The following is a 24572-nucleotide window of genomic DNA, read 5'->3' as shown; positions in this document are numbered from 1 at the left end:
CAGGTGAGTCTGGAACCAGAGTGTGATGTCCTGGCTGTGCTGGCCCTGGAGGCCAGGTCCCATGTGGCAGCAGGGGAGGTCCAGGGGGAGGTGGCTGGGGCAACGCTCGTTCACCGGGCCTGAGGAACGGGTCAGCTGGGCAAGTGGCAGTTCCATCTCCCCCGTGTCCTCTGACCCAGGATACCACTCACAGATGCCAGTGGGCCTGCAAAGCAAGCCCGGGAGTGTCTGGGCAGGGCTGGCCCTCATCTCGGCCAGTGGAGCCAGCTGGGTCAGGGTCAGCAGGGCCCAAGTAGAGACCTGGGGTCAGCCCCAGGATTGCCCCCTCTCCCTGATACTGTTGTGCCATTCTGGGTCCCCACATCTAGCTGTGTGTGAGCTTCCTCTGCTCCTCTGAGAAGGCATCAAGGTCATATCCAGGCAAATTATGTTGGGGGAGGGCTGATGGTCAGGGGGAGGCTCCGGGAGCCCAGCAGGCTATCCCAGTACCACGGTGGCCCGTGGGGACACTCACAGGTTCCACTGGGCCTCATCGCCCAGGGCTTGGGGTGGCAGCAGCAGCAGGCAGGTGGGCATTCAGGTCAAACTTGGTCCTGGCCCACTCCCCCCTCCCTGGGACCTGGCCCATGTCCTCCACCCCTGGACGAAGCAGTCCCAGCTCTGCCCACAGCCCTGCCCCTGTTGGGAGCATGCACGTGGGCCTCCACTGAGAGTATTAAGTGAACTGGGACAGGAGTCACCGAAGCCTGGAAGAGGGTCAGTGGCCCTTGGAACCCGTCCTTGAGTTCAGTGATGGCCATGGTGTGAGCTCTGGCCCCACGCAGTGGACCACAGCCTCCAGGACGATGGTGTGGATTCGTGAGAGGGGGTGGCGGGAGGGCTGGGCAGGGCCCGACCGGAACAGATCCTCTGGTGACGTCTCTCCAGCCCCTGCAGCCCACCTGGGAAGCCACAACATACAAGAAGCCCACAGGCCTGGCTGACGCAGAGTGTGGTGCTGGCAGCCTCAGCCCTGGCCCTCGCGGACACCCTCGGAATGTCCAAGAAGACGAGTGGCCACCTAGCTGGTGGCCGTGAGCAGGTCTATAGCTGTGAGCAGAGGTGAGGTTCAGCAGGGCAGGGGACATCAGCCGGGTGAATAGCCACAGCCCTACCACCCACACGTCTGCCTCAGGCCAGCTGGGCTGGGTCACTGGTTCCTGTGGCTGCAGTCCCCATGGCCTCAGGGACACAGCGGCAAAGGGAAACATCCCTGGCCACCTACCGGACCTGGCCAGTTCTGGGGGGCAGGAAGGGGCCCTCTCGTTTCCTTGAGGCTGGGGCCCAGCTGCAGGCATGCAGCCACCCCCAGCAAGTGCCGCCCGGCAAAGCGGGAAACCGAGGCCCTGGAACCTGCTCGCAGGGCAGTGGCTGAGCGAGAATGTTGCCCCGGGGGTGCCAGACACCGGAACCGTCCCCACACTCCTCTCTCAAAGCCGAGAGACCTGACTCTTACGTGGGCTCTGGTCAGTCATCGGACCTCTCTGGCCCTCAGTTTCCTTCTCTGTAAAAAGGTAAAAAGCCATCTGCAGTGGGTCTTCATTCACAGAATGAATATTCTGCTCTACACTGGCGTCAGGGCGGAAACAGGGGCTCAGGGAGAAAGGGGCTGACCTCTCAGAGTCAGGAAGACTGCCAGCCGACGAAGGCTTCCTGGAAGAGGCCACCTGGTGCAGAGACCCGTGGCAGGTCTGCTCCAGGCTCCAGGCCAGCCTACTCTGGTTCTTTTTGTTATTTTGCCCACACTGGGGAACAGGTGTTTCGAGAAACCGGACTGGAGACAGCCTACTGAACTCGGGGCTCGGACCCTGCCGTGCCAGGACGTGGGTCCTGCCGGGGAACCTGGCCGCCCACCCTTGGACTCATGGAGATGATCAGATTAGACGGAAGTGCGTCCACACCAGAGATCAAACCAGGAGTGACTGTTCATCCGACTCCTTAGCCGTGACTGGATGCCCTCCCTGATGAAGAACAGATTTAGTCCTGTGAACGGGAGAAAAAAGGCCTTTTCTTTTTGTGCAGAATAAGCAGCCCCACATTTGTTTTGTTCACCCAGAGAGTGACAAGGCCAGCAATAGCCTGGGGGCAACGCCTGACAGAGAGGAAGGACAAACGGAGGTCGTGCATGAGGAAGGAGAAGCCAGCTGCACGCCTGAGTGCAACTTGCAAAACGCGGAGCTGAGCCGCGCTGGGAGGAGACCGGAAAGGAAGGCACATCCAGGTTGCCAGGGTGGGGGGGATGGGAGCTTCGTTCCAGGTGTCCGCCGTCGGGCCGTCCCTCACATGGTCACCAACACCTGTTACCCCCCACCTTTCTAATTTTGTCCCTCTCCTTGCTTGACTTGGAATCTCTGTGGTCACAGGGGCTCCCGTCCTCCCCCGTTCTAGGTACTCACTGAGCCTCGGGCACTTCTAGGCTTCGGCTGTCCCTCTCCTTGTTTGACGCCTGCCTGCTAACTGCCAATTGTTTGTGGAACAGGAATCCTTCATTCTGGTGAAGTCAGACTCACCCACAATCAGCAGGTAGTTTCTGTTTGGATCTTGGCATCTTTCGCAACTCCTCAGTCCAGGCCCTTCTATGTGCCTAGAGTGTTCTCTGCTGTACGCAGGTCTTACTGAATTTGGCACCCAGCTTGTCCGCCATGCGGGCAAGGGGCCTCATTTCCCTGCCCCACCTGTCCCACGGACTGTCCCTTTCCCCGCCATTGCTGGTAGCAGTCCCTGCGTGCACACGGGGGCATTTTGCGTCGTCTCGTGCCTGCCCCCGCTGTCTGTTCCTAACTTCATTACGTGTGCCTTTGTCTTAGTATCCAGGAACTTGTCTCTTCTTACGTCACGGATATTTTTTCTCTTTATTTTTAAAATAAAATCGTTACATTCCTGAAAAAAAAAAAAAAAAACCTTGTATTTTAATTTTTAATAGGATTGAATCGATTGGGGCACCTGGGTGGCTCAGTCGGTTGAGCGTCCAACTTCAGCTGAGGTCATGATCTCACGGTCTGTGAGTTCGAGCCCCGGGTCGGGCTCTGGGCTGACAGCTCAGAGCCTGCAGCCTGTTTCAGATTCTGTGTCTCCCTCTCTCTCTGCCCCTCCCCCACTCATGCTCTGTCTCTCTGTCTCTGTCAAAAATAAATAAACATTAAAAATTTTTTAAAAAAAATAGGATCCAATTGTACGGAACAATTTTAGGAGCACTGATAGCGTTATCCTGCTGGGTTGTTCTCTGCATTACTAGGCTGATTCCTAGAGACTTTGTGGATCTCATCGTTATTAGAAAGGATTACTTTTCTACTAAGTTTGTTATTATTGCTGACGTGAATGAACGCTGTTGATGTTTTATGGTTGTGAAATATACATAAAACTTACTCTTTCAATCACCTTTAAGCGTACGATTTGGTGGTATTAGGTACACTCACAATGCTGTGTACCCACCACCACCGTCAACTTCCAGCCGAACTTTTTATGAAACGGACATTCTGCACTCTTTTTTTTTTTTTTTTTAATTTTTTTTTCAACATTTATTTATTTTTGGGACAGAGAGAGACAGAGCATGAACGGGGGAGGGGCAGAGAGAGAGGGAGACACAGAATCGGAAACAGGCTCCAGGCTCTGAGCCATCAGCCCAGAGCCCGACGCGGGGCTCGAACTCACGGACCGCGAGATCGTGACCTGAGCTGAAGTCGGACGCTTAACCGACTGCGCCACCCAGGCGCCCCAAGGCTGTGGATTTTGAAATCCATTTTATTGTGCAATTTGTGTACAATAAAGGCATCTGTTTAAAGTGCACCATCCAAAGAGCCTTGGCACGTACACACCCACGAAGCCACCACCGCAACCAGGATGCGGGACGTCTCCACTGCACTTTTGTGTTCCTTACTCCCTGTTGAACAGGAATCCCTAACCTGGGGGCAGCTGCCTGGCTGAAGGCAGCCGTGGATTTGCTTTTTGTTATAATAGATTAGCTTGCATTTTAAAGTTTTTACAAAGATTTTATATTCTCTCTGCCCTCTGCTTCTTCACTCAGCATGATCTTGAAACTCATCGTTTCTTCACGTGTCAGTGCCTTGTTCCTCCTCCTTGCCAGATGGACAGACCACATTTAGTCTGTCCGTTCATCTATTGGTGGAAAATTGCTTTTCCCCATTTTTGGCTACTGTGAATAGAGCTACTGTGACTGTTCTTTGCGTGGATGTACATTTTCATTTCTCTGGAGCCATTACTTAAGAGTGGAGTGACCAAATCGCGCAGTGAGGTGTATGTCTAACGTCTGAAGAAAACGCCAGATGAGGGGCGCCCGGGTGGCTCAGTTGGTTGGGCAACCGACTTCGGCTCAGGTCATGATGTCGCAGTTCGTGAGTTCGAGCCCCGCGTCGGGCTCTGTGCTGACGGCTCGGAGCCTGGAGCTTGCTTCGGATTCGGTGTCTCCCCCCAAAAAAGAAAAGGAAACGCCAGACGAAAGTGACGGCATTGGCATGCGCGTCCACCAGCAGCGTGTGACCGTTCGGCTGCTCCGTATGCCTGCCAACGCTCAGCGCTGTCAGTCCCTTCCAACTGACTCGCTCAGGTGGGCGAGTGTCACACGGATTTGATTTGCGTTTCCCTGGGCGGTGGGTGATGTCGGACCACTGTTGTTGTCCCCACACGTTCCGGGTGTGTTGACTGGCCATTCACACACCTTTTGTGAAGTGTCTGTTCAAATCCTTAGCCTCTTTAAGTGATCGATCTATGTTTTAAGTGCAGTGGAGTTAACATACAGCGTGATGTCAGTTTCGCACACGCGGTACAGTGATCCAACGATCCCACATGTCACCTGCTACCCATCATGACGAGTGGGCTCTTCACCCCCGGCACCAACTTCCGCCACCCGCTCTGGTAACCGTCAGTGTGTTCTCTGTAGTTGAGAGTCTGTTTCTTAGTTTGTCTCTCTTTCTTCCCCCTTCACTTGTTTGGTTTCTTTTTTTTTTTTAATTATTTATTTTGAGAGAGAGAGCATGAGCCAGGGGAGGGGCAGAGAGAGAGAGGAAGAGAGAGAACCCGAAGCAGGCCCTGAGCTGTCAGCACAGAGCCTCATGTGGGGCTTGAACTCACAAATGGAGAGATCATGACCTGAGCTGAAATCAAGAGTCAGATGCGTAACCGACGGAGCCCCCAGGCGCCCCCATTTGTTTCGTTTCTTAAATTGCACGTATGAGTAAAGTCACATGGTATTTGTCTTTGTCCAACTGACTGTTTCACTCAGAGCATCATACCCTCTAGCTCTATAGCCCTATCCATTTGTTGCAAATGGTAAGATCTCGTATTTTTTTTTAAATGGCTGAGCAATATTCCATTCTCTATATACACCACTTCTTCTTGTAAAAAAATTTGTTTATTTGTTTTTGAGAGAGAGAGCGAGCACGCACAAGTGGGGGAGGGGCAGAGAGAGGGAGACACAGAATCCGAAGCAGGCTCCAGGCTCTGAGCTGTCAGCACAGAGTCCCACGAGGGGCTCGAACTCACGAAATGCAAGATCGTGACCTGAGCCAAAGTAGGACGCTTAACCGACTGAGCCCCCCAGGCGCCCCTACACCACCTGTTTTTTATCCATTCATCTATCGATGGCCATTTGGGCCACTTCCATAATTTCGCTATTGTAAATAATGCTGCAGTGAACATTGGGGTGCAGCACGTATCCTTTTTAATTAGTGTTCTTGTATTCTTTGGGTAAATACCCAGTAGTGTGATTACTGGACTGGGGGTATTCTATTTTTTTTAATGTTTATTTATTATTTTTGAGAGAGAGTGTGAGCAGGGGAGGGGCAGAGAGGGGGGCAGAGGATATGAAGCGGGCTCTGTGCTGACAGCAGCGAGCCAGATGTGGAGCTAGAACTCATGTACGGTGAGATCATGACTCAAGGCAAAGTTGGACACTCAACCGACCGAGCCACCCAGATGCCCCCCCGGGGGGGGGGTAGTTCTATTTTTAACTTTTTGAGGAACCTCCATACTGGTCTCCACACTGGCTGCACTGGTTTGTTTTCCCACCAGCAGTGCAAGAGGGTTCCCCTTTCTCAACATCCTCGACAGCACTGTTGTTTCTCATGTTGTTGAGTCTAGCCATTTTGACAGGTGTGAGGTGGTCCCTCACTGGAGTTCTGATTTGCATTTCCCTGATGATCAGGGATGTTGAGCGTCTTTTTATGTGTCTGGAGGCCATCTGGGTGTCTTTGGAAAAATGTTCATGTCTTTGCCCAATTTTTAATTGGATTATTTGGTTTTCTGGAATTGAGTTGTATCAGTTCTTTATGTATTTTGGATACTAACTCCTTATCGGATATGTAACTTGCAACTATCTTCTTCCATTCAGTTGGTTGCCTTTTAGTTTTGTTGATTGTTTCCTTTGCTGTGCAGAAGCATTTTATCTTGATGAGGTCCCAAAAGTTTATTTTTGTTTTTGTTTCCCTTGCCTCAGGAGACATGTCTAGAAAGAAGTTGTTACAGCCCGTGTCAGATAAGCTACTGCCTGTGTTCTCTTCTAAAGGACTTTTATGGTTTCAGGTCTCACATTTAGATCTCTCATCCATTTTGAGTTTATTTTTGTGTGTGATGTAAGAAAGTGGTTCAATTTCTCTCTTTTGCATGTCGCTGCCCAGTTGTCCCATCCCCGTTTGTTGAACAGATGGTCCTTTTCCTACTGGATATTCTTGCCTTGGCCTGTTTTTTATTTTGTTTTGTTTTATTCTGTTCTACTCTAGTCTATTTTTAAATGCTTGTTTATTAGAGAGAGAGAGAGAGAGAGAGCGAGCATGAGCAGGGGGGAGAGGCAGAGAGAGAGGGAGACAGAGAATCCCAAGAAGGTTCCACACTGTCAGTGCAGACCCCAATGCGGGGCTTGAACTCACGAACCGTGAGATCATGACCTGAGCCGAAATCAAGAGTCAGATGCTTAACCAACTGAGGCACCCAGGTGCCCCGGCCTATTTTTAAAAAATAGCTTTATTGAGATGTAATACCCATGTCATACAACTTACCCATTTAAAGTGTACAATCCACTGTTTGTTGTATTCACTGTGAAGAACTTCCTTTAACCTAAATTATCGAACACTGAATTGCTTTGCAATTTAATTTTTGCTTCAGACTTGATCATGTCTCTTAATGATTTTAACCTCAAATTACAAGGGAAAGAAGTACTTGTATGTGAAACATACACACGTTACTGCCATCTCAACCAATGACGTTATGTGAATCGCAAGGACGCGGGTCACATGCTTCCCAGGCTGTCTAAGCTGAGACGAGAAGCGGGCTCCCCACTCCTCTGTGCATCGGCAGCAGCTGTATGTTTTGAGTTCAAACTACAGCTCCTCAGTGTTCTCGCAAAGGAAATTTCCACATTTCAAAACCCATTTAACCGTGCAACTGAGGAGCTCCTACCTGACTCTCAATTGGAAGTGATTAATCTTGTTATTAAGCTCATCCTGTGGATTTTAAAATTCCAAATCGCGTGTTTGCCATTTCTAAAACTTGGTTATATGCGTGTGTGTGTGTGTGTGTGTGTGTATCCTACATCTCCATTCATGAAAGCCTATTTTCCATTACTCAGTTGAGTATAGTTGTAATAGCTGCTTTAACAATTTTATTTATTTATTTATTTATTTATTTATTTATTTATTTATTTATTTATTTATTTATTTTTGAGAGAGAGAGCATGAGCCAGGGCGCAGCAGAGAGAGAGAGAGACACAGAATCCAAAGCAGGCTCCATGCTCTGAACTGTCAGCACAGAGCCTGATGAGGAGCTCGAACTTGTGAACTGTGAGGTCATGACCTGAGCCAAAGTCGGACGCCCAACGAACTGAGCCACCCAGGTGCCCCTGGATTTTTTCTTAAGCAAAGTATAGTTGACACGGTCTTGGATTTTACCATGAATACTGTGACTATCATGTCGTAGAGACACTGCGTTCTGTTATATTCCTGTGAAGACTGTTGATGCTTTTGTCTTGGCTGGCAATAAACTTGATTAGGCTTGAACAGTGAACTCTGCAGACCCGTCGGTCTCGGCCAGTATTTCATCTTTGGCTGAGCTGTTTCCAGTCTGCCTTGTACATGTATGATTCAGGGGTCAGCAAGAGACCTGGGTAGAGTTCAAACACAGAATTTGGGGTCCCCTCCCCAGGCTGTCTTTCAGAATTCTTCGCTTATTCTCTGGGATCTGCTAATCCTGGGCTCCTTCCTCCTTCAGTCAGAAAGATGGTGGGATCTCTGCTGGAGCCCGATCACGGGGACCCTGCCTCTGACTATCTTCAGGGCAAAGCTACATACGCAGAGGGAGACCTCCTCCCTGCTGCTCTCCTCCGTCAGTGTCAATTCCCCTCCAAATTCTGCTAGATTTCGTTCCTTCCCCAGGACCCTTAAGGACTTGGTTTTTACGATTTGTCCGGAATGTTTCAGTTGTCATCTGTGGACGGATCTTTCTTTCTTTCTTTCTTTCTTTCTTTCTTTCTTTCTTTCTTTCTTTCTTTCTTTCTTCTTTCTTTCTTTCTTTCTTTCTTTCTTTCTTTCTTTCTTTCTTTCTTTCTTTCTTTCTTTCTTTCTTTCTCTTCCTTCCTTCCTTCCTTCCTTCCTTCCTTCCTTCCTTGTTTATTTAAAAAAAATTTAATGTTTATTTTATTTTTGAGACAGAGAGACAGAGCATGAGCGGGGAAGGGGCAGAGAGAGGGAGACACAGAATCTGAAGCAGGTTCCAGGCTCCGAGCTGTCAGCACAGAGCCTGATGCGGGGCTCGAACTCATCAACTGTGAGATCATGGCCTGAGCCGAAGTTGGACGCTTAACCGACTGAGCCACCCAGGCACCCCTTTAATGTTTATTTTTACTTTTAGGAGACAGAGAGAGGGAGAGCAGGGGAGGGGCAGAGTGAGAGAGAGAGACAGAGGATCTGAAGTGGGCTCTGTGCTGACCAGCAGAGAGCCCGATGCAGGGCTGGAACTCATGAACCGCGAGATTATGACTGAGCTGCCGAGCTGAAGTTAGTCGCTTAACAAATTGAACCACCCAGGCACCCCTGGATGGACCTTTCCTTTGTCTTTGTCTTTCTTCCTTTCTTTTAATTAATTTTTAAATTTACATCTAAGTTAGTTAGCATATAGTGCAATAATGATTTCAGGAGTAGATTCTGGTAATTCATTCCCTGTGTATAACACCCAGTGCTCAACCCAACGAGTGTCCTCCTTAATGCCCATCACTAATTTGGCCCATCCCCTCACCCACAACCCTCCAACAACCCTCAGTGTGTTTTCTGTCTTTAAGAGTCTCTTGTGTTTTGTCCCCCTCCCTGTTTTTATATTATTTTTGTTTCCCTTCCCTTGTGTTCATCTGTTTTGTGTCCTAAAGTCCTCATATGAGTGGAGTTCTATGATATCTGTCTTTCTCTGACTAATTTCACTGACCATAATACCCTCCAGTTCCATCCACGTAGTTGCAAATGGCAAGATTTCATTCTTTTTGATTGCTGAGTAATACTCCATCGTGTATATATTCCACATCTTCTTTTCCATTCATCCATCGCTGGACATTTGGGCTCTTTCCATACTTTGGCTGTTGTCGATAGTGCTGCTATAAACATGGGGGTGCACGTGTCCTTCGAAACAGCACACCTGTATCCCTTGGGTAAATGCCTAGCAGTGCCATTGCTGGGTTGTAGGGTAGTTCTACCTTTAATTTTTTGAGGAGCCTCCATACCGTTTTGCAGAGTGGCCGCACCAGCCAGCATTCCCACCAGCAGTGCCAAAGAGATCCTCTCTCTCCGCGTCCTCGCCGGTGTCAGGACTAGTGGGGCGGCCTGCGGAGATCCTGTGGCGGCACCAGGTGGGGGACCCACCCTTGCCATTGGGCCTCATCTTACGGCACGAGAAATGGGGCAGTGAGACGCTGTGAAGTAAGGCGTCAGCTCCCAACTCGAGCCTGGTACATGCCCGCGCCCCCCAGGGGAGGCCCAGGCTGGGGCTGCTCTCCACCCGGGGCCACCCCTCCTCCCGGGTGACTCCCCCCCACATTCCTGCGGCAGGAGCAGCCTGCTCCCAGCTGGCAAGGCCTCCTTTGTTTGGCTCGACTGACCTGAGGGGGTGCCGGACTCTTGGCCACCTCACTTCCGGGTTGAGGAAACCAAGGCAAAGGAGGCTCGGGTTTGGTCGATCGCCCTGAAAGAACCACAGTGCAGGGCCCACTGGCACCAGGGGACGTTCCCAGGGGACTTTCCCGGGGTGTCCCGGGGCCCAGCCCAGTATTCAGGGCCAAGAGGGGCTGACCATGGCCTCATCTGCGTGGGGTGGGGACAACGGCCCAGCTGGGGTCTGGGTCACCCCGCATGAACATGCCTGGGGAGGTGAGGGTGGGGTCACGTCCATCAGCACTCCTGGCACCTCTAGCCAAGGTCTGAGTGGGAGCGGGGGTTAGCCAAGGCTGGTCCCAGGGCCCACCTGGGAGGGACCCTGGCCACCCCAAAGAAGCAGGCTGGGGGGGCAACCCGGCCCCTGCCACCACAGATGCCCCCTTCCAAGGTCCTCGCACTTGGCGAGTGTGAGGACCCCCCCCCAACTCTCCTCAGGGTCAGTTCTGCCCTAGTGCCAGCTGCTCCGGCCACACCGCGTGACCCCGGGCTGGCTGCACAGCGTGTCTGTGCTTGGGGCTGACTAAATGACCATACGTGGAAGATCCAGAACCTGTCCGGCTCCCCTGCCAACTCGCACCAGAAGGACCTGAAGTTGGGAATGTGGTCTGACTTCATTTTCTGTCGCTTGAAGACCAGATGGTGGGTGGGGGTTGGGCTGGGGTGGGCTGGGTGGGGCAGCTGGCCTGCCCCGAGTTCTGAGCTCTTGACGCTCAGGCCGGGGGAAGGAGCTGGACGTTAATCTGTCAAGGCAGAGCTACCTCTGCCTCATTCTGCGCTCTGAGCAGCTTGTGGTCCGCTCAGACCCCAGACCCCACCTGGCAGCAGGGTAGGGGCAGAAAGGCAGGGGCAGGGCCAGCCTCTCTGTCACCAGGCCCCACTGCCAGGGCCCTGGACGGGCCCCGAACCTTGCCCGCTCTAGCATGTGCCAGCATCTGAGTAGGGCCCAGCATGCAGTTGGCCCTGAGCCAGCGTGTAGGTGTTGAAGGGTGACAGCGACCAGGTGGCTGCTGTCACAGAGGCCTCAGGGTTAGAGATGGGGCCAGCCCTGACACCCTCCCTGTACTGCGCCCCCCCCCCCCCCCCCCCAGGGAACGATGCAGGACAGAAAAGGAGGCTTGACAGCAGGCTCGCAGAGGGAGACAGAGCTCTGCTGGGGACTGTTTCCACGTCACACACAAACACGGGCACTCCAGACTGGCGGGAACAGACTTGAAACCGCAGGTCGAGCTCAGGCCACTTCGGAAGCTGCAGACCTGACAGCCGAAGTGCCTCCGTGGCCCCAACCTGGCCTTCCGGGGGTGGGTCTGGGGGTGGAGATGTGAGGGATGCAGATTCCAGGGCCCACGGTGGCCTGCAGGGGCTCCCGGGAAGCGCCATCTGAGGTGCTGGGGGTTCTCTGGTTACATGGGCCTGGGGAGGGGCCCACCTGGCCTCACCCATCCAAGGGGCGGGGTCCTCCCTCACTCCATTGCCCGTTTACTGGTCTGGGGGTCTGGTTTTCTCGTGCCACCTCTGGAACCTGGGGGTGGAGGGGAGAAGGCTCACCTGGGGCCACTTCCCAGGACACACCCCCAGCGCTAGGCTCCTCGCCCCGCTGAAAGGCGTTGCTGATGGGTGAGTGCGCCCCCCTCATTTTTGACCCCAGATGGGGCTGACGCAGGCTTGCACGGAGGCTTGTGGGGAGGGGATGTCTCCGCTCACCACGCCCAGGGCGGGCAGCCTCCCTCCCTGGGAGGGGTGAATGTAGTTTGGCCTACACTGGTTCGGTCTCCCGCAGGTCCCCACCCTACCTGGGACAATACTCCCTGGAAAGCGGCTCTCCACCCACTTCCACACCCCACACTGGCTGGCAAGGCCCCTTGAACCCCACTCCAAAAATGCAGGGGAACCGCCCCAGAATCCCTGTCCACCCACTGCCTCACCCAAGGGACTGGCAGGTAAGAAGGGGTGTTGTACCCACAAGACACTGAGGCCTCTGTCTTGGGAGGGACCTCAGAAGAGAAAGCAGGAGAGCAGGTGGGCCTCAGTGGCCTTGTCCAGCCGGGCCCTGGGTTTGCACAAAGCCTGGCAGGTGCCAGGAGCAGGAGGATGGGGAGGAGAGAGTGGCCACGCCCCAGGTTGTGGGGGGGGTCACTCAGATCTATCCCCAGCTCTGGTGCAAATGTGGAATCAGGCCAGCCTGGGCCAGAGGCAGCCCTGCCCTAACCAGTTGCCCGCCTGGGCTCACTGCTGGGGGCCTGGCTGACTCAGACTCAACACCCCCTGCAGGAGGGGCCAGCTTCCCGGAGGGGGCGGGTCAGGTGGACAGGTCAGTCCTGAGAGCAGGGCTGGAGGCTGCAGAGACGCCACCTGCAGGGGCCTGAGAAGGTTCGGTGTGGGGCTCTGAGACAGTCCAGCCTCATAAGGCCCTGCACTGGCCCAGGGTGAGGCAGGTGGGTTGGAGGGGAAAGGAGGGGTGCGGGGGGGGGGTAGTCAGGGGGATGGGGGGGTTGTTCACCCAAACGGTGGGGATATCAGAGCGGCTGTCCTCCACAGACAATGGCCTTGCAGGCTGCTCTGCCTCCCCTGGGGTCCCGTGGGACCGCCACCCACTGCAGCCTCCTGCTCCTGCTTCTCAGCCTCGGTGAGTAATGCGGTGGGGGGGGGGGGTGCTGCTGCAAAGTAGTGGGGGCCCAAACAGCTGAGGGGCCTCAAGAAAGGCTCTCATTGCCCCACACCTCCTCCCTGCCTGTGGGCAGTGCCCCCTCCCCCATCCTTGGCAGGTGCCCTGAGGTCAGGCAGCTGTTCCAAGTTCTGGACAGGTGGCCCGAGTCCTGGCGGGTGCTCCGAATCTCGGCGGGTGCCCTGAGTCCTGAACAGGTGCCCTGAGTTCCAGATGGGTGCCCCAAGTTGTAGGTAGGTGCCCTAGACCTGGGCAGGCTGTCAGCCGTGTCTCTGTCCCCAGAGGTGACTGTGGCGGCCCCCCTGCTGGACCTCCACGCCCTGCAGCATTAGCGGCTGAGCCAGGGCAGTGATGGGCGCTCAGGCCAAGCTGAGAGTGTCCACGGAGAGGGTAACTCCTCGACCGGAGCAGTGAAGGCTTAGGAGGAGGATGAGGGACGCCTGGGCCCTTGGGGTGGGGTGGGCTGTGACATCATGGGGTGCAGGGGCCTAAGTCTGTGGGGGGAGCACAGTGTTGGGGGAGCAGCTTTGCCTCCTTCCTACATACGGTGGGGGCCGGTGGCAGGCACCCCAGGAATCCCTGGCTGTCCCTTCCAGCCTTATGCTCTTCCCCTGCAGGGTGGGTGCTACCTTCTAGGGTCCGGGCTGCAGACTCACGACCGGTAAGTTCCCTCTGGGGAGACAGAGGAAGGTGTCTGGCCCCAGGTAGGGGGCCTCGGACCCCCGGCCATGCACAGCTCAGCTACAGCCCTGCTCTGTCCTCAGGGTGTCATGACCCCCTGGCTGCAAGGCACCTCCCGGGACCTGTCTTGGCAGCGGCCTGAGCTGACCGTCCTCCTCCCGAGGGACCGGCGGGACACAGAGAGTAAGTGGGAAACCCTGTCCCACTGGCTGTCAAGAGACCCAGGGATGGGGTAGGGTCGTGGGCTCACACCTGCCCATACCCGTGGCCCTTTCTGGCCGCTCGGCTTGCTCCACGGTGACAACCTCGGAGAAGGGACAGAATCACTCCATTCTGCTGATGTGTAAACTGAGGCCTGGAGGGGGTCCTGCATTGCCCAGGGTCTGTCTACGTGAGGTTTGGGGGGAGGAGGTTGACAAGAGACGTCCAGCCCTCAATCCCCCGCCTGCCCCCGCAGAGAAAGCCTGCCCACCAGAGCGGAGGGCCCGTGTGGTGGACGAACACCTTGTCTTCTACGAGCCCTGGGAGCTGGAGGCCTGTGTAGATGGGGCCCTGCTGGCCGCTCAGATGGACCGGGTGAACATGGTGCCCTTCACCTACCAGCAGCTGGGCGTTTTTAAGCGCAAATTGGACGAGGTAGTTCATGAGGGGCTCATACCTGCCCACCCCGCCAGAGCATCCCCAGCCATCCAGTCACCTCCCCGGGCAGCTCTATCCACAGGGGTACCCCGAGTCCCTGGTCCGGCACCTCGGGTACTTCTTCCTTGAGCTCACCCCCGAGGACATCCACAAGTGGAACACGATATCCCTGGAAACCGTGAAATCTCTTCTTGAAGTCAGCAAAGGGCACAAAATGGATGCTCAGGTGACAGGGAGGGAGCGGGTGGTGTGAGGCCGTGCAGACCCCAGGGGATTGTGGGTCTCCTTGCCCCAAGGCACCCGTGGCCTCCTTCCACAGGTGGCTGCCCTGATTGCCCGCTATCTGGTGGGAAGGGGCCAGCTGGACAAGGCCACCCTGGACACACTGGCCGCTTTCCATCCGACGTACCTGTGCTTCCTCAGTCCTGAGCAGCTGGAGTCAGTGCACCACAGCGTTGTTTGGTGAGTCCCAGGGGTCCGCCGGGGGTGGTGGGCACGCTGCGCCCTGGGCTCACTGTCCGGGCCCTGCTGCCTCTCCAGGGCAGCCCAGCCCCCGGATCTGGATGCATGCCGCCCGGCCCAGATGGACGTACTCTATCGCAAGGCCCGCCTTGCCTTCCAGAACATGAGCGGGTCTGAATACTTCGAGAAGATGAAGCTCTATCTGGGTGAGCCAGGGTACACCCAGGGGGCGGTGATGGCCAAGGCTCCCCACACAGGGGCCGCCAGTTCTTGCCTCACTAGGCCACTGCTGGTTTGACTGGTGGTCACTGTGCCCTGTGCCCTTACGAGTGTGTGTAGGTGGAGACCCTGTGAGTTCTGAGCCGGCCCAGATGCTCCCGCGGCCACCTCCGGCCTCTCCACGCACCCTGAGGGTCAGATGGGCACCAGGGGAACCCGGGGCCCAGGAACTCCTTAGGAAAAGGGAATCTTGGGGAAGGAGGACGGCTTCTTGCAGCCTCCGGGCAGGGGATAAGACTGGGGACTGTTGCGAGGTCTCACGCTTGGGGCCCTCTCCCCGCGGTCAGGTGGGGCCCCCACGGAGGACCTGCGGGCTCTCAGCCGTCAGAACATAAGCATGGACTTGGCCACGTTCCGGACGCTGCGGCCCGAGGCAGTGGTGGTACGGCCGCGGGGCGGGGCCGCGGGGCGGGGCCGCGGGGGCGGGGTCACGGGAGGGGCGGGGCCAGGCAGGGGCTGTCTTCGCGCCGGGGCTAGCGCCGAATCCCGGAGCGGCCAAGGCAGGTTCTGTGCTCCCGGGAAGGGAAGCGCCGGGAGGTTTGGGCGGAGCAGAGCCCGGCAGCCTTCTGTGGGTGAGGCAGGGCGCCCTTGACGGCCCGCTGGGGGCTCTGGCAGCCGCTGACCGTTGCCGAGGTCCGAAACCTTCTGGGTCCGAACCTGGTGGGCCTGAAGGCGGCGCGGGAGAGCAGCCCCGTGCGGGATTGGATCTCACGGCAGCTGCAGGAGGACCTGGACAGTCTGGGCCTGGGGCTCCGAGGCGGCATCCCCAATGGCTACCTGGTCTTGGACCTCAGCTTCCGAGGTGGGCCAGGGTGGCCGGCTGGGTGGGGTCGGAGCGGAGCGGCATGGGGCGTCTGAGTCACTCCCTCTGTACAGAGGCCCTCTCAGGGGGCGCCCGCCTGCTCCGACCCGGACCTGTGCTCACTGCGGCCCCGACTCTGCTGTGGGCTTTGGTCCCGAACTGAGCCCGCTGCTCCGGATGCTGGACCTGCCCTGCTGGAGGCCCCGCCTGGCCAAAGCGGCCCCGGTGCTCCCTGGCCCGCCTCAAGGGGACTGGGGTTCAATAAAAGGACACTTTCCTTCCCTGCAGAGGCACCCTGTGGTGTTCTGAGGACGTGGTGGGAAGGCCCTGACCTGGTAGATGTGGTTCCCGAGTTGTAGCCCCTCCTATTTGCACTTGGAGGAGGGGGTCCAGGGGAGGTAGTCCAGGCAGGCAGGTGGCCTTCAGGGCCTTCCTACCACTGTTTCCCGTCCCGGGGTCTCCCCTCCGAGTCCAGGCCAACACTCAGGGTGGCGTCTGGAGACACGGCCGGAAGACGACGGCCCAGAAGTCCGTTCCCGGCTGAGAAGGTCTCTGCCCCTCCTCGGGCTCAGAACAAAGGGACACAGGCAGGAAGGTCACCTTGTCTTTTATTCGAATCCCTCAGGGATGCCCCCTCCCAGCAGCATCTGAGGGAGACCAGAAGGCTGGGACAGCATCTCCGTCAACTCTTCAGGGCTGGCCTCGGGGTGGGCCCAGATCCTCATTCCAGCTCCCTGTCCTTGGAGCTGGATGTGGGTGGGGACCAGCCCTGCGGGCCCCTAGAATGCCGGACATGGTGGACCCCAGCTACCAGCCCCCGTTTCCCTGCTCGTGGTGCTGGGGCGGCGCCGTCTTCAGAGGCCATAGTGCGGGTGTCCCAGGAGCAGTCCTGGCTGAGCCCTGGGGTGCCCCAGTACAGCAGCCACAGGAGGCCAGAGGGCAGGGCCACAGAGAGTGGCAGGTACCCCAGATGGGCTGGTGGGCTGCCTGTAGGCAGAACATGGAGGGAGCACCCATCAGTCCCGGCTGGGAGCCGCCCCCGGGCTGTCCCGCCGCCTCCCGGGCCTGGGCACCCCCTCAAGGCTCACACCGTCCCTGCAGCTGGGGAAGGCCATGTAGGCTGCTGTCCTGGGCCCTGGGCAGGGATGGCACAGCTTTTCCCCCCCACCCCCCCACCCCCCACTTTCTGGCACTCAGCAGGTTTTGGAGGAGGGGATTTTGTCCTCCAATAACTCAGCCGCCAGTGAAGAGTGAGGCTGGTGTCACCCAGATGCCACCCAGGGAGACAAACAGAAAGAGTGGCCGACAGAGTGTGAGGTCGGGGGTCCACAGAGGCGCTGGGCAGACCGACCGGGCCGGGTGGGGAAGGCCCACCAGAGGCGAGGGCGGGTTGGGAGCATACCGGAGGCGGGGGCGCTGTGCCTGAGAAGGCCTGACGTGGGGGCTGGGTAGGGCCCCCGGGGCGTGGTGTTGGGGGTGACAGTGGTGGAGCGGCCTGGGCCGCTGAGGCCGGCAGGGTCCGTGTCTAGGCCCAGCTCGCCAAGGGCCGACCTGTTGAGGCTGCGCAGCCAAGAGCTGATGGTCGGGTGGCTCCGTGCCTTCTGTAGGTCCCCCACGTTCTGGCCCAGCAGTGTCGTCACATTGCCGACACTCAGGCTCTGCGAGGGAAGGGAGGGGGCCGTGGTGGGGGGGTCCGGAGGGTCCCGCAGAGGCCAGCTTTGGGGCCAAGGGCAGACCTGGCAGGGCAGTGCTTGACTGAGGAGTGAGCACAGGGGTGAGGCCTGGCAGCAGTGAGCTGGGGTTCACGCGGTCTGCATCCCTCTGACTTTGGGGCGCTCGGGCCTCCCCTGGGCGGGCAGCCCTCAGGGCCCACCTGCAGCACACGGGGGTTCAGATTGGTGAACGTGTCGATGTCCATGGAGACGTTCGCCTGGACCAGATGCCGCAGCTCCTCCACGGGGGCACCTCCTGGGGGCCGGGCAGTGGTGAGGGGAGAGGGGCGGCGGGCTTCTGGGGACGGGCTGCTGCACACAGGGCAGGGTCTCACCAAGGTAAGGACGCATGAAGCGGTAATACGCAGCCGTGGTCCTGGTGCTGCCGAAGGCCTCGCGGGCCTTGGCGTAGAGCACGTCTTTCCGGCTCTGAGGGCAGGAGGAGATATCCAGGGCCCCGGCCAGCCTGGGGGAGGAGGAGGCTGCTGGGCAGGCCGGGAGCCCCTCACGCTCCTGGCCGCTCCCCTCCACAGCTTTCCTCTCGCCCTCTGTACTGTGCCTAATAGCGTCCCTCCCCAAACTCGCACCTGCCCCAGCCTCAGAAGGTGGTCTTGTTTGAAAATGGAGTCGTGGTCGCTATCTGTAGGTCTATTCTAACATGACCCCACGCTGAATTAGCGTGGCCCAAGGTCTAACAACTGGATGCAAGAAGGAGATCTGTATGCAGACAGAGTGCGAGGCCGCGTGACCACGGAGGCCGAGGCCGGGGCGAGGCGTCCGCCAGCCCGGGAAGGCCAAGGGGTTCGGGCAGCCCCAGAAGCAGGAACATCCCCTGCAGGCCTCAGAGGCAGCTGGTCCTGTGACGCCTTGATCTCAGACTTCCGGTTTCCAGACAGCGAGAGGTGTCAAAAGGCTGGGTTAATGGCACTCTGTTGTGCAGCCATAGAAAACTAACAGCCTTAGGTGGCCTGGCCGAGCCCCACCCTCCTTGGCTGAGGGGCGGTGAGGGGGCGGTCACTGGGCCTGCTCACCGGAACTCCGAGGGCCTGATGGCCTGGATCTGCCTGGCACTCATCCAGCAGAGGCGGGAGCCCCCGATGGCCACGAGCAGGGCGCCGGTGAGGGTGCCGTTGTGGTCCAGGTACTTCTGTAGCACAGCCTGGAGGCGAGGCCGGGTCAGCGGGGCCGGGGTCGGCGCCCCCCACCCCCACGCCCCCCGCACCGCCCTCACCTCAGTCTGGTTCTCCAGGGCCACATCTGAGGCCAGCAGGGCCACGACGGTGTCTCTGGACGTGACGTTCCACTGGCCGATCTCGGAGCGGGAGTAGAGGTAGACCAGCGAGGCGATGAGCGGCAGCTGCTCCTCGGGGACCCCGCGCGGGTAGACCTGGGGTGGGGGTGGGGGGGTCAGGCCACACCGCCCGGCGCCCGCCCACCTCTTCCCGCAGCTGGTCCGCGGCGCACCCGAGCCAGCTTGGCCTTGACGACGCGCTGGCACTCGGCCGGCAGCGGGTGCTGCAGCAGGGGGTCCAGGTTGGCTTTGAGCACGTGGCTCCCCAGGCAGGACTCCAGCTGCACGCAGTCATAGTGCACCAGAAAGAGGTCGTCGCGCAGCGTGGCCGCCGTGATGTCCCCGCGGAGGCAGGGTCTCCCTGTGGCTGGGGGTGGGTTGGGGGTTTTGAGCTGACCTGTGCTGACCTGGGGCCCCACCCACCTCACTCCTGAATTTGGCCTGCCCTTGACTCCCTCCCCAAGCTTGACCTCTAGCCAAGAAAACTCTGTCCAGACCAGATTGAGTTTGACCTCGACTCCCAACCCAGGCCCGACCTTACAGTTCAGCTCCACTGGGCTCTAACGAACCCCGATGCCCCCCCACCCCCCCGCACCCCTCGGCTGGATGCCACGCCCAGGCCCACGCCCAGGCCAGCATGCCACATGTTGGGTGAGCCCGCCCTAGGGTTAGGAGCCCAAAGCGGAGGAGACAGAGCATCCCCGGGCCACAGTGGCCACACTGACCTGTGCCCCGCTTGGGCCGAGAGGACACCGACTCAGCCTTGGCCTTCAGAAAGCCAGTGACGAAGCGCCTGGCGTCCTGCTGGCTAAGCCGCCCAGCTCGGTATGTGGCCACCGTGCTGCCGAAGAAGTCCAGGCCCACAGCCTGGCAGAGCGGGCATACAGACTCCATACCCTGGTGAGGGGCTGGCAGGGGCCCCTGGTTCCTCCTCCCGCCCCACGGATGGAAACCCTGGGGCAGGGAGGGACTGGGGACACCAGTCCCCAGCAGAGTGGCTGTTGGAAGGCCGGCCGGACGCCCCTCCCCTTGTCCACAGCCAGCTGGACAGCCCCCCACTCCAGAGCACCCTACCTGCTGCACCTGCATCCACAGGCTGGACCTGATGTAGGTGGCCAGGGGTCCCAGAGCCCGCAGCCCCTCTAGGTTCCAGGAACCCGGAGGCCTGGCATGTGGGAAGGGGGGCACTGTGTCAGGGTCGGGAGCACTGCCCCGGGGCCTGGAGGCTGCCTGCCCCTCTCCCAGCACCCACTTTCTGGGGCCTGCCCTGCGGGGGACACCCTGCTCGGGAGAGACTCTCCCACTCCGGGTGTGGGGGCAGGGGACTGTGGGGTTCGGAGGGTGGGGGCAGCACCCCTAAGCCGGTGTGTCCCAGGCTGCGGGGTCAGTGGGGCTGTGAGCCGGGGCGAGAGGTCAAAGGTCGGCAGAGCGGTACACACTGGCGGTCTCCGGAGGGGGAGGCCTGGGCAGAGAGTTCCAGCCCTGCCTACCCAAGCGTGGTCTCCCCACTGGCCAGCAGCGTGTTGAGGGCGGCTTGCTGGGGGGCGGTCAGCCGATGGCAGCGCTGCAGATTCTGCAGCACACGGGGGTCCGCGGCCACGATGCTGGACGCGTCCATGTCGCACACCAGGACCCCGAGGAGCAGCAGGTCAGAGGCGCTGAGCCGCAAGCGGGGTCCTCCCTACGGGACGGCAGGTCAGCGTGAACCTGGCCCCACTTCTGGTCCACCCGGCCCACCCGGGGCCCGCCCGCGGTGCCTACCAGGCAGGCCAAGGCTACACGCTGCAGGGCGGCCCTCTGGTCCGGCAGGTTGGCCAGCAGCTCCGTGTCCCCCTGGGCGGCACGGTGGATGAAGGCCCGGCAGTCGGCTTCCCTCACCTGTGTCAGGCTGCGGGAGGGTTGAGGGGCTGTCGGGAGGGTGGGGACCGGCCAACGGTGCTCTGGGGTGGCCCGGATATCCCTGGGGAGCTGGGGTCCCCGGGACTCCAAAGGAGGCACGCTCAGCCTGTGCTGCCCAGGTTTCGGGCCGGGAGCGGGCACTCACTTGTAGAAAAGCAGCAGGTCCGGCGGGTGGAGCTCAAAGTCGTCCTGGAGGCCGTGCAGCGCGGCCAGGTTGGCCAGGCAGCTGAGCTGGGCAGGGCGGTGATGGGTCACTCTCTCGCCCAGCCCAGGGCTCCCCCAGCCCCCTTCTCTCTGCCACGTTACCCTCCCCCTCAGGGTGGCCCCTTCCCTGCCTGCCTGGACCCCGCCTCACCTGGACATCACGTCGTCTTCCCGTCTCAGCCGCTCTAGGGATGTGTCAAGGCCAGCCCGAGAGTCCTCCCCACCCTGGGCCCCCCTGCACTACGGTGACTCAGAGGCATTTATCTCAGGGCCGCCTGCCTGGATTTCTTGTGTTGCTTGACTCACTTTGAGGTCCTTCTAAGTTCAGTACTAATTTCATACCAATGTTATAAAGAGACAAAATGGTAGCTTTTCTTCTTTCCGTTTCTTTAAACTCAGGGACGGGCAATGCTTGGATCAGTGGTGGGTTGCGGGGAGAGGCCAGCAGGCTGGGGGATCTGCCCAGGGCCCAGAACCCGTCCCAAAGGGGGACACTGCATGACAGATGGAGGGAGGAAGCGGCCAGCGCAGGCCTGGCGGATAAGCCCTCACCCGAACACAAGAACAGAAGGCAGGGGGTCTGCAGGTAATTGGTGGAGAAGGCCCTAGAAATGACCCAAAGTGGGCAGCAGCAGAGAATCACTCAGGGGAGGGAAAGCCCAACCTCTGGAGGGCCAGACCCTCTGTCGCATAGGGGTCTACTGAAGGGACACCCCTCAGGCGGTGGTGACGCTGGCGGTGTCTCCCGCAGGGCCCCAGTGCTCCCCCCTTCTCTCCCCCACCATGAGCTCGCCCCCACCCGGCCCCACAGGCCCCCCGCTGGCCCGTGTCCTGTGCTGGGGACACCCCTGCCCTCAGCACCCCAGCCTGCGCCCATCCACCACAGCCATTCACCTGCCAGGCTCTGAGGAGGACCCGGCGAGTCGCCATCGCCCTGATGAGAGCGGAGAGCTGGTCCCGGGGCAGCTGGCTGGCCGGCTGGCACCAGAAGCTGTGCAGGAGGGAGGCGTTGGCACTGGGCAGAAAGGAGGCAGGCGGTGAGTGGGGGGGGGGGGGGGGCGGGCGGTGTAGCCCGGACTGCAGTGCACAGGAGGGAGGTCAGCTCCAACACCCAGGGGCTGAGACACAGGAAGGGTGGCTGGTGGCGCCTGGGCGCAGGCAAGACCGCTGCTCTGCTCGGCACGCACTTGTGCCCCTGTGGCACGTAGTTGGCCCCAGGCTCCAGGCGATGAGCAGGGCTTCAGTATGGCCCCGGCCTGGACTCTGGGTCTGTGCTTCCGCCCGGGGCCCGGTCCCAGGGGGCTCTGAGCTCGAGTGAGCTCCCCGGCCCCAGCAACGGCTGAGTGTTTGGGGCAGATGTGGTCCGGGCATCTGCGGTGTCACCACGGCCAGGCTGGTTCCTAGCTGAGTGCTCCGCAGGCTGTGCGTCTACTAAAATCCGTGTGTGGGGAGGGCATCTCATGGGACTTCAGCCTGGGTCTCCAGCCCTGCCTAATCAGCACACTGATTGGTCAGTGATTGATGGTCCACAAGAGGTCTCTGACTCCCAGGGAAGGGAAGGGTGGCTGAGCCCACGCATGAACCCTCTGAACAGTGCTTGGGAATTACCGAGGTCCTCTGTTTAGGACCTGAGAGAGCAGCCAAGCCTCGGGGCAGGGGAAGAAAGCCAGAGGACTCTGGCCGGGAGAGCAGTGTGAGAGGTGAGGGGTTCAGCGGCCCCAGCCCCAGCTGCGACAGCCTGGGGGACCCACTCTTGGCCACTCGGGTGTGGTTGGGACATGAGGCAGGACACTGGGTGACCTGGGCCACCTTGGGGCAAGGTCGGTGAGTGCTGGGGGCAGCCCTGCCTCAGCCTCGCCTGGGCCATCAGGTGCAGCCCCTGGAGCTGCACCCTCCCGCCCCCCCCGCCCCCCCCCCCCCCCGCCAGGGGATCAGCTGCCAGGATGTGACCTGTAGGTTGGAACTGCAGGAGGGGCTGGCACTCACCTGGCCCACAGGTCAGCCCTGCTGGCATCCAGCCCTCCCTGGGAGAAGCCCTGGGCCTGGGGACAAGAGCGGTGGGCGGTGAGCCATATGAGGAGGGCGAGGCCTGGGCTCACCTGGGCACCTGGAACAGAATGGGCCATGAGCGGCTGACGCCCCCCCCTCCCCGGCACAGCTGCGCCTGCCTGGTGGGGGCATCCGTCAAGGGTCTGCCCAGGGCTCCCTGTGTCCCTATGACCACAGATGGTCCTACCACCTAAGAGGAGCCGGCCGTGGGAACCACCCCCGGAGGGTCCACGGTGCCCCTTTGTGAGGGGGGGCAGTCTCACCTACTCTTAGGCCCATGGCTGTGCAGGAAGGTGTGGGGTCACGGGCGGTGGGTTCAGGACAAGCTGGAGAGGAGATAGGACGTGATGAGGCCCACGCCATCACCGTCCCCTGCCCTCCTCGGCCCGGGCACAGAGAGAGCATTGCAGTCTGGGGTCACACAGGATGGCTGCCCCACAAGTGTCTCTGTCTTTGGGGAGGGTAACAGCCCCACAAACAAAAGCTCTGCGGAACCAAAGGGAGTGGCAGAAGGGGGCCGGCCCTAACCCCGGGGCCTTCCTTATCGCAGGTCAGGGCTCATGGCACCTGCAGGCTCTGGTGTCTCCGATAAACAGATCTCCACACAGCTGCAGGGCAGGGGCGGTGGTCCCAGTAGGTCCCCGCAGGGAGCTGGGGGTTGAAGCTTCAGGGGTTCCCTAACCTGTGCCCACACCTGGGTGGCCTAGAAAGCTCTCTTCTCCTCCAGGGAGACCTGGAGGCCCAGCCAGACCTTGCCTCCGGCCACAACCCCCACCACAGCCCCGGAACAGCCCTGGCCAGCCTGCAGATGGAGGTCCTGAGGGTGTTGGCGCTTGTGGGCTTCTAGATTGCGCTTCACCCAGGGTGTTACTGTCCTCTGCAGGGAGCAAAGCGTTAGCTCAGAGGGGCTCAGCTCCCCACCCAGAGCCACGATGACACTGACTCCCAGCCTGCGCCCTGAGGTTCGGGTGGCCCTGCCCCAGCCGTCACTTCTCACCTGGGCTCGGAGACCTTCTGCTGTAGAGGGAGGCTGCTCCCGTGCCCCGGGGTGGCCGTCCAATGCAGGGGGGTATAAGCCAGGTGACGGGTGCTCCAGCCACTAGGGACCCCAGCCCACCAAGTGTGTCAGACCCTGCAGCTGAGCCCTGGGGCACAGGGCTGGTGCAGGGGGTGGGCACCTGTGTCCCTGCTCTGCTCCATGCCTCGCCTGACACCCTGCCTGCCTGGCCACCCAGTCCTGCAGCGATGCCTACCAGGCAGATGTGCAGGGGAGAGACCAGGGCTGTGCCAGGTGACGGTGCCGTGTCCGCCCCGGGGGACCTTGAGCACAGCAGACACCTGCCCTCCGGCCCCGGCGGAGCGACAGACTGAGCTCACGGTTGGCAGCCGCCCAACGCACACCCCTGCCCACTGGGGAACGTGTCTGTGCCCTCGGGGTCACGTGTGTATTCGTACACGTGCGTGTCTGCAGCTGTCGTGTGTGCTGCTGTCTTTGTGCACACGTGTGTGCCTGGGGGCGGCCACAACTATGTGAACAATAGATGTGTTCCCCACAGGGACATCAGGCACACGTGGATCCAGTGTGGCACCTGGGTTCAGCCACGCATGCGGCACTTTCTGCCCCGTGAGCGTGTGTGTCCATAAGTGTGCGTGCTGTGAGGCCGGGAGGGGATGAAGGCAGCAGGCAGGTGTCCTCAATGGCAAAGAG

The 24572-nt window shown here is 59.5% G+C and overlaps 2 protein-coding genes across 3 annotated transcripts; one reads left to right on the top strand and one right to left on the bottom strand.

Annotated features, from left to right (window-relative positions):
• Positions 1–2: 2 nt before the first annotated feature.
• On the top strand, positions 3–15996 carry MSLN (mesothelin). 2 transcript variants are annotated; one of them, XM_086691693.1, is made up of 15 exons: positions 3–2260; positions 2428–2562; positions 9765–9880; positions 11273–11482; positions 11962–12121; positions 12720–12807; positions 13464–13507; positions 13611–13710; positions 13985–14163; positions 14237–14392; positions 14486–14628; positions 14707–14834; positions 15195–15289; positions 15523–15709; positions 15784–15996. In XM_086691693.1, the coding sequence occupies exons 5-15, from the start codon at positions 12062–12064 to the stop codon at positions 15870–15872; spliced, it is 1269 nt and encodes a 422-aa protein (XP_086547819.1). In that variant the 5' UTR covers positions 3–2260; positions 2428–2562; positions 9765–9880; positions 11273–11482; positions 11962–12061; the 3' UTR covers positions 15873–15996. The 2 variants fall into 2 exon arrangements, with proteins under 2 accessions (XP_086547819.1, XP_086547820.1); XM_086691694.1 differs by lacking the exons at positions 3–2260; positions 2428–2562; positions 9765–9880; ... (1 more) ...; positions 11962–12121; positions 12720–12807 and adding an exon at positions 12892–13079.
• A 303-nt stretch (positions 15997–16299) lies between these two features.
• Positions 16300–23022, bottom strand: LOC112860050 (mesothelin-like protein). Its single transcript, XM_086691695.1, has 14 exons — positions 22802–23022; positions 21710–21830; positions 20757–20842; positions 20474–20600; positions 20203–20393; positions 19787–19877; positions 19438–19579; positions 18886–19079; positions 18653–18808; positions 18453–18580; positions 17757–17887; positions 17583–17677; positions 17112–17367; positions 16300–16696 (listed from the first exon to the last, which is right to left on the bottom strand). Exons 1-14 carry the CDS (start codon positions 22939–22941, stop codon positions 16431–16433), a joined length of 2124 nt encoding a protein of 707 aa, XP_086547821.1. The 5' UTR covers positions 22942–23022; the 3' UTR covers positions 16300–16430.
• Positions 23023–24572: the final 1550 nt, after the last annotated feature.

The sequence above is a fragment of the Puma concolor genome, chromosome E3 (assembly GCF_028749965.1).
Source record: "Puma concolor isolate L17-30 chromosome E3, mPumCon1.1.hap2, whole genome shotgun sequence".
Taxonomy (NCBI): Eukaryota; Metazoa; Chordata; class Mammalia; order Carnivora; family Felidae; genus Puma; species Puma concolor.
The sequence above is the reverse complement of the archived record's forward strand: the minus strand, read 5'-3'. Positions and strand labels throughout refer to the sequence as shown.